Raw genomic sequence first — 10,979 nt, 5'->3', positions numbered from 1 at the left:
GTCTAATTGTATGTAAGTACACAATGAATCAGCATAAAAAATTTGGATATTTTCTATGACATTATAGGAGATGAAATGCTTTTACAGTATTTAAAATGTAGCAGGGACATGAAAGATACAAGTAGGCTTGCATTAACTCAATGAGGAAATATATGTATCTTTACTCTTATTCTTCTAATTAAAAGATTTACTGCTATCTTTTGGTATGTTTTAAACAAATGTCATTCACCAGATAAAGGGAGAAATGTGATGACATTTTGAGACCTTGTCAATGACTTATTATGTTTGTATTACCAAAAAAAAAAGTTCAGAGGCTAAAAAACAACAACAAAAATAGCATGGATGCTTTGATACATGTTTCTTCTGAAAGCTATTGGGCCTGGATGCTGAGCTTGAGGCTCATATTTCTGGCATCAAAATCTCCAAATCAGCAGATGACATCACAGTGGATACTGGAGTCTCTCTGCAGTGATGCTCTCATGTGAAGTCAAATCTCTGAAATTTGTTCAGTCTGTGGGTGATAATTAAAGCCCTAAAATCACTTAAGGTAGAATTTAGCCAATTAATATTTTTTATGAGAAACTCCAATTCAGAACATCCCTGAATATGTGAACCAGAAATTTGACACTGAACTCTGAACACTCACTCAGTGACTCATGCCACAAATATTGCTTGAGCACATCAGTCTTCCAAAGACTATTCTATGCACACACAGTTGTGATCAATTAAGGCAACCTCCCTGCCTTCATATAGTCTACATTCTAATGGAGGAGTAGGGTCATGGATAGCACTAAGAAGACAGACAAAGCAGATTAAAAGAATAAGGCATGGAATGGGGTGCCATTTAGGTGAGTGGCCGAGGCAGGCCTCTCAGAAGAGGTGATATTTGAGCAGAGACCTGAATAAAGTGAGGGGGTGAGCCATATCAGAATCTGAGGGAAAAGCAAGTGTAAAGACTCTGGAGTAAGAGCTTGTTTATATATATAAGGAATGGCAAAGAGTCTTGTGGATGAAGCAGATTGGACCAGAGAAGTGTGATAGTTAATGAAACTGGAGAGGTGAGCAGGGTCAGAGCATAGCAAGATCTTGGGATTTTATTCTGAACATGTGAAGATGATGGGTAGATCTAAGCCTGGAAATGATATAATCTAATTTTTCTTTGGAAAGTATCCCTCTGGCTGCTGAGTAGAGAGAGGAAGTTAAGAGGAAAGATAAGAATGGAAACAAAGGGTCCACTGTAGGGTGCAACAGTAGTCCAGGAAGACACGATGGGGCTTGAACTAGAACGGGCTGATGCTGAGAAGGGGTTGGATTCAGGATCTAATTAGGGATACATCGTGAAGGTAGAGTTGACAAGATTTGCTCTGGATTGATATGTGATACGAAAGAAAGAGATCAAGGAATGTCTCTGGATTTTTAAGACGTCTAAACCACAAGATAAATGATGGTGCAGTAGACTGAGAATGATGGGTTAGGATCATATTTGGGAAGAAAATCATATTTGTTGTTGGAAATGTCAGTTGATGATTAGATATTCAAGTGAAGTAGCTGGAGTATCTACAAGGATGAAGTTAAGGGAAGAAGTTGAGCTAAAACATAAATCTGAGTATAATCAGCTTATAAGTGTTCATTGAAACCAGAAGACTATATGCGACCATTAGGAGACTGAGTATAGATAAAGAAGAAGAGTCCAAAGATGGATGCACCTCTTGTTCCAACATATAGAAATCAGGAGCAGGAGGAATGTCCAGTGAAGTAGAGGGGAAACCAGGAGCATGTGCTGTGCTGGAAGCCAAATAAAGGTGTTTCAAAAATGAGGGACTGGGCAACAGGGACAATGCCACTGAGTGGCTGAGTAAGGTGGGGACTGAAGGTTGACCAGTGGACTTGATTTTGTGAAGGTCATGGCTGACCTTGACTACAGCAGTTTCTCTGCAATTTTGAGCAAGAAAGCATGACTCCAGTGAATTCAAGAGAAATGGGAGGTGAGAAGTAGGAACAAGTACAGAAAATTGAAGAATTTTTTTCTAAAAAGTGAAGCAGAAGAATGATGTTGAAATTAGACATACATAGGATATGAGGAGAGGATTTTTAAAAAGTTATCACAGCGTGGGTATATGCTGGTGAGATTAATATTTAAGAGCAAAAAGTGTAATGCAAGAGAGAAAGAGTATTTATCTGAAGGAGCATTGCTCTTGAAAAGGCCAAGAGTGGTGGGCGCTCTGAGGGGAACAGCTGGCCTGGTTGGAGCAGGCAGCACAGCCATTGGAGCAGGAGCTCAGGTGGTGGGTGTGTACAGGACAGGTGTAGGTTGTTTGGTAAATATGATGATGAAACATAAGAACATATTCTTCTGATATTTTTCTCAGTAAAAAGGAAATCAGTAAGTCAGGTTATATAAGTAAGGTTGGCAGCTGAAAATAAGGATGGGAAGAGTTCATGGAGGCTTAAGAAGTGTGAGATAGACCTTAGAAAGTATGATGATAAGTTACTGGACAGTGATGAGAGTCATGTGAGCTATATATACATAAATATAAGGCAGACAAGTCAATTGGTGGTCTTCTGCTCTTCAGCTATGTTTACTTTCTTAGGTGCAGATTAGGAGGAAGCAGAAATTGGATTAAGCCAAAGTTGGTGTATTTTTTTTTTCTTCTTCTTCTCAGATGAGTGGAGTGGTGGAAAAGAAGATGAAGGGATTTGAGAATTGAGACAGGAGAATAAATATGATGAGGAACCACAGATGCTAATTTGGTCAAGGAAAAAAGCAATGACATGAGGGGATGATGGTCTGTGAAAGTTTAGGGACGTCCATGGCTCAGAGGTACTCTGGGAGTATGTTGGAGTGATTGTGCCAAAGGGAGTGACCTAGAAAAAGAAGAAGTGATGATCAGAGAGCGGATGCTTGGAACAGATATTTTGGTGATAGTGCAGTTACTGGTAACGACACAGTGTGAGGTCAACCTTGGGCACAGGTGGCTGATGTTCAGGCAAAGGGAGAACAAGATTTTTCAGAAGTGAGCAGGTCAAGGAGCTGTATGGCCAGGTTGGTGGATGGTACATGAGTGGCGGTGGGGGAAAAAACAGTTGATTAGGTGCTAAAATATTCTTTCATGTGACATGTGCTTCCAAGGAGGTTCTTAGGGAGGAAAGAGGATCAAAGCTCTGAAAGTAGCAGCAAAGATCCAAGCAAGATCTACCTTTCCTTCAGGCTAACGATACACAGGTTGTGTACCCTTGAGAGGGCTGCCAGGAAGCGGTATCTTCAGGAGGTGACTATTCTTCAGAGAGGATGTAGGGGAGGATGCTGGTAGCTTTTAGATCTAGAAGGTGTAATGAAAAGGTTGGGGAAGGGGAGCGGGGATCAGAGTCTGAAGCAAATGGGGGACTGTGCTGAGCAACGTGGCGATGGATGCCTCACAGGCGGAGGCAAGTGACCTGGAGCGTGAACTGCTTTGGTGAAAAATAATGGAGGGTGAGATGTGATGGCCCAGCCTGGGGATGACCTTGGTGTATGGTACATAATCACAGTCACTTCTAATGCGTCATGAGGGAGCGGGGAACGTGTGTGTTGGGAGGAGAAGGCTGGAATGGATCTGGTGTTTTCACAAGTTCTTCAAGGGCTTCCCCCAGAGCTAAGAGACAATTTTGCTCAAAGCATATAGTCCAATTTGACTCTTCATTCAAACAAGTCAGTATTATCCTGTTACCTGTACTGTCTACCTAAGAAAGGGATTCCTACCTATGTGGGCTGGTCTCCCCTGGGCTTGGCCCTGGAGGGGCTATAATAGTAGCCGCTACACATAGTCCATAAATAAAGTGTCATTCAGCCCTGGACCTGAGACACAAATGGCGTGTTAAGAAACACACTTTTCATCAGCTTAACTTTCTACTCAAAGCTTTATGGTAGGTTCAGTAAATTTCAGCTGCCTGGGGAACTGTTAGTTTTCCAAGACACTTTCCAACAAGAGGCCCTTCCGCTGGGCCGTGCTAATGTTCAAATCATTCCCCACTGGTGCCATTAAGAAGACTATAAAGAGAATAATGAAACAGACCTTTGGGAGCCACAGATCCAGCACTCTTTCCCTGTGGTTTATGAATTCAAAGAAGGCAAAATGTGTCCAGCTCTGGCCGCTTTCTTTGAATGAAAGAGTGGAAGCTGTATTTTCAGGTCTTGCAGGGTGCAGGTACGTTGTTACACACAAGGCCACCTCCATGGCCAGGCTGGATAGGTCATTTAATATCACGGAAAGGGCTCCCTAGAGTCTGACCACAGGCATCTTTGCACATGCCATTCCACGCATGCTCCAAGGAGGTCTCTGCCCCGAACTGCCTCCCTGTCTGCTAACTTCCGACGCATCTTTCAGGGCTCACATCAGTCATGGCTCTTGCCCAGCCTCCCCTCTATGACCCCTTAGTCCACAGTATATCGTCCGATGTGGTAATTATTGGGAACTAGGTATCCCAGGGCACCTAGCCTAGTGCTGGCCTGCTATGTGGAGGCCTCCAATAAATATTCACTAACGTTGATGCTGATGCCAGTGCAGACATGTTCACTGGCCTGTATCCTTAGGCACTTGCATTGTATTTCCCACAATACCTTTAATGCCCAACGTCTTTCTCAGGGTCCACCTTGACAGAGTTGATGTAAGATAGTTACAGGTGATTCTTTAGACATTATTCCCAGATTATGGGTGTACTTATATTATCTCAAAATAGAAAGGATGCTTTGGCTTGCCTCTTCCTTGTCATCAGTCTCTGGCAGATTATCTGGGAAAAGATAAAATTAGAGTCCTTGGAATGGGGGCACAATTATACACTCTGTGGCTGCACATGCTGGTGTTTCATTGCCGGCTGGTTTCCTTGGCCAGAATCCTGCTATGTTCTCTAGAAGCTGCAGCTCCCTTTCAATTGAAGTAATTTGAGGGTTGACAGCTACCGTTTATAGAGCATTTTCTAAATGCCAGGTACTATGCTAATTACTTATTCATTTCTCAAAAAAAAAAAATTCTAATGAGGAAGAAACACTATTATTATCCCCATATTGCAGAGAAACATATTTAGGCTTTCAAACATGTAACTTCTCTTAAGTTTGTATAGCTACTAAGTGGCAGAGCTGGGGTTGGAGTCAAAAGTGCCTGCATGGTCTTTGCTAGGATGCTACTCTAAGCAGGGCACAGGTCTGCCGTGTAAGGGGTTTGTGGTCAGCTTCCCAGTCTTTAATATTGTCCTGAATTGCCAAGGGGAGATAATTATATCAGTTTATATATATATATAAACTATCTATAGTTTATATCCTACTGGGAATGATCTAACTTTTTTAAAGGAGTCCTCACCTTGTGAATATATAAAAACGAACAGGAATGACATTATTTAAACACCACTCGGAGTTTTTAGTCACTTCATAGTAAGGTTACACATAAAATCTACACGTCAGTTGGCTTGATGTCATAGGCATTTCTATTTTAAATGTTCTCTAAAGGACACCCAGCCATATAGTCAACCAGTAAAACCAAATACGATAGACTCAACACTTGGTAGCAAATCTTTCCCCCTGAGCTCATAATTTAAGAATCGTTGCAGTTGCCTAAAGAGTTTTTAAAAACTGTTTACAGGATGTGGCAAATGAACTCTTGACCTGCTTATTTCCAGTTTATTCTTATGTCAATTTGAAGTTGATTTTTTTCTAGGCTTTCAGCTGAATTTATATAAAAACCGATAGAAACCCAGATGGACAAGCTGTTCATGGTAGTCATTGATTGGAGATCATCATCACTGAGGTTTATAGTTAAAATTAATAACAGTATCCCTCATAAATCAAAAGCCACATTTGCTACTGACTCTCTGTGCTGGTGTTCTGTGGCATAATAATGGTGGATGGGGAGGGATTTAAGATCAATAAGATATCATTCTGATATCTTCAGAGGCTCCATTTATCAATAGAGCTATCAATGGAGTAAGTGGCAGGCACTGGCATAGGCACTTTAAGTATTACCATAACTTTACAGATGACTCAGAGAGGTTAAGTGACTTGTCAGTGCCTTGCATCTTGCCTAAGGCAGGTTGAGATGCATAACTTAGTCTGTCTGGCTCTCTGTTTGTTGGAATTATCATTCCGCCATGCTGTTTCCCAAGTGCTTCTTATTTGGTGAAGAAAATAATCAGACATGGAAAAGGCTAAAAGAGATATACACAAATGGGGAGCAACTCACTTTGCACTGAAACCCTAGGAAGAGTCACAGGGGAGTAGACATTGGATATGGCAAACAAACAAAACAAAACAAAAAACATGGTTGGAGTGTGCCAGATAGAAGGAAGGCAGTCACGACGGGCACAGCAATAGAAGGTGGGACGTTCCAGAGGCATGAAATGGCATGGCAGGAATGGGGGAAGTGGTAGGAATGAGATTAGAGTCGTATACACCATTTAAATGTTATTAGCAAGGCTATGATATGGTCAGAAGGGTGACATAGAAAGGGCAGTCTGAAAATGAAAGTAGAGGAGAGACACTGGAACACAAGTGGCTGGGTGTGATGCTTTCTTCGAGAGATGGGAAGAAACTGATCAAGGGAGCAGATGAAAAAGGTGAGGATGTGTGGACTAGACAGTGCTTGGTGAGTGAATTTAAAAGTGAAGAAGAGGACAGAGTGGAGAAAAATATGAGTTAATATTTATGGAGTCCTTCCTGTATACTAGGTGCCATTCTCAGCCTAATACAAGCTACCTCGTTGAAACCACATAACAAGGCTATGAAAGCAGTATTTTTATTATTCCCATTCTACAGATGAAAAAAGGGATGCATGGAAAATTCAGTAACAGCTGGCAAATTGGAGAAAATGTGAACACAGGCAGTTGGACTACACAGGCTTTGATTTTAACTATTGTATCATACAGCTCCCTGGATGAGTCTTTGTTAACTAAGATAGGGACTGGGAAAAGAGGAAAAGGTAGAGAGAGAGATTGAGATCATTTTTGCACATTTTGAGCTTGAATTTCCTGTAGGATATCCAGGTGAGAGTATCTTGTTAAAGAATTGGAAAGAGAGAGAAAAGGGAACTAAAGATAAAGAAGGTAGTGCTATATAGACAGTGGCTGATACCAAAGGACCACGTAAGCTTGCTCAGTGTAAAGATATAAACAAAAGCAGCACATGAAGAATGAAGTCTGTGAAGTCTACTCTCCCCTTGAAAATAAATACATAGAACCTTCAAACAACACTAATTCCATAAACTCAAGTAGTATTTATTTCCAAGTATACCTTTTTGTTCTAGTGTGAGAAAAATCTTATTTGCTTTACTTCTCAAAATCATTGCCTCATTGAACTGTATAGAATTGTTCTCCCCAAACTCCAGCTCCAGAGAGTCCCGGGTGCCTCCGGAAAGTCATCATTACTGACGCTCACAAATTTATCAAAATTGGGCATTTACAGGTTCACGTTTAAAAATTATTGTGAATAAATATGTTTTAAACAGGGAGGAACAATATTGTAAAAAATGAGACGCAAAATAGTTTCTTCCAAACTTTTCTGCTCTTCCTTCTGGTCCCCTTTCCCTCCATCACCTCCCTCTTGCTGCAAACTGCCTTTGCCCGCTGTTGTTCAGAAAGAATCTTAGATGACAATGGAGCAGTCAGCCTGAGTGAAAGGAGGATATGTGGCACGCATTCTAGCAGTTTCACTGAGAGAGCCACGGTAATACTAGCTCACGGTCGGAGTTCCAGAGGGCAGTTGGGGGTGGGGCTGGGAGGGAGATGGGGTGGGGGAGAGGTGGGAGCAGAGGACAGGTGCTCATAATTAGCAAGCATTGTTCTCAGCTTTCCAATGGCAGGTCTCATAACCATCCAGCAGAAGGATAGAGTAATTCAAGGCATGACTGCTGAAACGCTCTTTTTTTTTTTTTTAAACCATTTTTCCCCTCTCAGGTGCATCCTGCATAGGTGACATACATCTGTGGAATGGGGAAGGCAGACAAGGGGGCTTAAGAAGGGGACTTTTTTACACAGTCCAAAATTTCCTTTGTCAAAGCATCTCACCAAGAAAACTGAGCAGTGTCAAGGGCAGAATTTATAAAGCAATTCAAAGGTTCCTGGTGATTCTACTGTATTTTATAAAATTATTTACATTTCTCTTTTCGGTCATGGTAAGGTCTATTGGCACAAACAGCACAGCCACAAAGTATTGTTTTTGATTTAATAACTCATCTTATATATTTATATATATTTATATATCTGCTCATCTTCATTTCCTCAGCAAAAGGGGAAATAAAAATATTGATCTATAAAATAAGCTGATGATAACACAATGCCAAAAATAGCTTATGTTAAGTGCAAGGGGTAAAGCTTGAAAGCAAGCTAAATGGCAACGACATACTGGTTTAACATTTTAAATACAAGACTTGCAATAAAATAATTCTTGAGATATGCTTCTCATTTATAGTTTACTTTTTAAAAACTACCCTATATACACATATCCAGTTGTAACACTTGACAGTAGCATTACGGGGCATGATACAACTTTGGTACACATTGCAGATATGCATGGGTGATGTCTGTAAATAATATGCCTTCCCCAGTTGGAGCTCTGTACAGCCAGGTGACCAGCCACCTGATCTCATACAATATTCCCACCAGAACCCCCAGAGTCCTTTCCAGAGCCATTGGAGACAGCGAGAGAAATCAGCCTCACTGGATCCATATCGTGTTTCCTCTCTCGTTTCTCCTGGGTTCCACTGTCAGCTCCCCAAACGTGGAAAAAAACTGCTCCATTTCTTTCTGAAGCATGTCGTTTCTTTTCTCTGCATCTTCTTTTGCTCGCTCGGCATTTCGCATTTTGATCTCTATCATTGTGAACTTTTTCCTTTCTTGATCCAGTTCATCGTGGAGGCTCATCATTTCTGTTTCCAAAGTCAAGTTTCGCTGTTCTAAGCTACACAGGGTGGGGGAGGGAATGAGAGATAAAGCAATTTTATTCACTTGAAATACAAAAGGGATAAAAAAAATATTTCCTAAAGTCTGTCTCTGCAACGTTTAGGAAATTGGATTGAGCCCTTTCAAATCAATGATGCAAGGTCCACTGATCAAAAGGGGTGTGCGTGTGTCTGTGTGTGTATGTATTTTTTGCTAATTCCTAAGATGATTTACTATCACTCTGACAAGACCCCAAGGCCTCTCTTGGGAGCACTTCATTGTCACTTGATAGTGAATTAATGAATTTCAGCACGAAGTCAGAAACCAATGTCATGGAGCGCAGAATGGCACAAGCAGGAGGCAGCCCCAACCACAGAGCGTCCTGAATCGTTAAATGTAAATTTGGCTTCACTAAAAGAAAGGGGGGGAGTCTGATAAAGTTGGAAGAAAGAAAGGACAATTATTTTAGCTTTCTATCAAAGGAAAAAGAATGGTAGTGAAAATGTCATTGTTACAGAGGTTAAGTCAACTGCTAAGAATGGACTTCTCTGGGACATATAGAGTCCCATCATATAAAAGTGGCATTAAAAGTAGCCACTTTATGTTAACAAGAGAGGCAGATATTACATGTGAGAAAGAAGTAATTCATCTGACATTCTGTGACAATGAAGTCCACCTAAGTAGCCTACTTTTCTGCAATTCTCCCTGCCTTTCAAGCTAATATATCTTAAGATCTCTAGATTTATATTTTTATAGATTGATAGCTATATTCTTGTGGATAATTGCAGAATTTTAGATAATTTCCTGTAAGCAGAGTTTTCTCCATAATCACTAAGTTCCAAAACATAATTTATTATTGTTGTTGTTCAAGGAGAAATATTAAGTACTTATTTATTAGGTGATATGTCTTGGTAATGGCTGACATTTTAATTTCTCCTATTCTGAGCTAAAGTCCCAGGAGTATGTTTGAATTTGCCATACTACTGAAATTTGAAAAGCCAATGCACATGCAGCTATCAGAAATCTGATTATTTTAATATTTTTCAAATTAAAATCTCAATTATTTTTCTGTTTTGAAATAATGAGCCCCATGTGTTGATATTTCATCTAGATAATTATAAGAATACTTAAAGTTGAATCTGCTCTCCCTTTGTAAGAAACTAGAATTTAAAAAAAAGTCACATTCCATAATCAGTTTAGAAGGCTCTTTTGATCACATGATCACATTTTTCTACATTAAAAACCTGGTAGTGTGCTGATTGTCACCCAGAATTATTTTACAATATATTCTCTTTTCTTTCTAAAGCTATTTATTTTAGAACTAAAAAAGTTGGAAGAAACTCAAGCTTAAATACCAAGAAAGATAATTATTTAAAAATTATACTAATTCATTTGTACATATCAGGCACTCATATGACACTTCCAGGAATCTAGTAAACTGAGTTGAAAACAGAAGAAACCACTCCCACTGCAAGCACAGACCAATGCTGGATAAATATATAAGAAAAGTATTTTTAAAATACATAGCAAGGTTAAAAGAAATAAAGGAGCATCTTCAGGTATCAGAACCAAGGAAGAAACTCAAATTTAGAACAGTAAGTGGAAGCACATGAGAGGTTCCTGGATAGAAGCCCTAGAAGCTGCAACTAGGTTTTTATTTTTCATGTGGGAAAGAGAAGATCTCCAGTATAAGAGAGGCAGAAGTCTGAAAATAATTCATCTGAGAGCTTGGAACATCAATTGTCTTTATGACCAAAAAACTACAAAAACTCTACTCATGGGCTGAGCAAAGTGACAGAATTAAGCAGAAGGGAAAATAAATAAATGAGAAAACAGCTCTGAGAAAAATTACCCAGAATGCCTCAAGTAATGAAAAAAGATGAAAATGTAATATAAGAAAGAGAAGTTAACAGAGATGAAGAATGGATTAAGAAGGTCCAACATACTTTAATAAGGGTTGTAGAGGAGAAAATTGAGAAAATGAGGGCAATGAAATAAAAAGGGTGATGGATAAAAATACTCCAGAATGAAAAGAATATGTCTTCAAATAATGAAACATAAAGTTTGCAAGTTAATGG

The 10,979-nt window shown here is 39.8% G+C and overlaps 1 protein-coding gene across 5 annotated transcripts in view; it reads right to left on the bottom strand.

Annotated features, from left to right (window-relative positions):
- Positions 1 to 8,171: 8,171 nt before the first annotated feature.
- The window catches only part of ARHGAP24 (Rho GTPase activating protein 24), a 476,239-nt gene continuing 473,431 nt past the window's right edge, over positions 8,172 to 10,979 (bottom strand). For all 5 annotated transcript variants that reach the window (XM_057728038.1, XM_057728041.1, XM_057728040.1 and 2 more), the window contains one exon: positions 8,172 to 8,920. In XM_057728038.1, the coding sequence (XP_057584021.1) occupies positions 8,677 to 8,920 (244 nt within the window). In that variant the 3' untranslated portion in view covers positions 8,172 to 8,676. The remainder of the gene's footprint in view (positions 8,921 to 10,979) is intronic.

The sequence above is a fragment of the Hippopotamus amphibius genome, chromosome 3, assembly GCF_030028045.1.
Source record: "Hippopotamus amphibius kiboko isolate mHipAmp2 chromosome 3, mHipAmp2.hap2, whole genome shotgun sequence".
Taxonomy (NCBI): Eukaryota; Metazoa; Chordata; class Mammalia; order Artiodactyla; family Hippopotamidae; genus Hippopotamus; species Hippopotamus amphibius.
The sequence above is the reverse complement of the archived record's forward strand: the minus strand, read 5'-3'. Positions and strand labels throughout refer to the sequence as shown.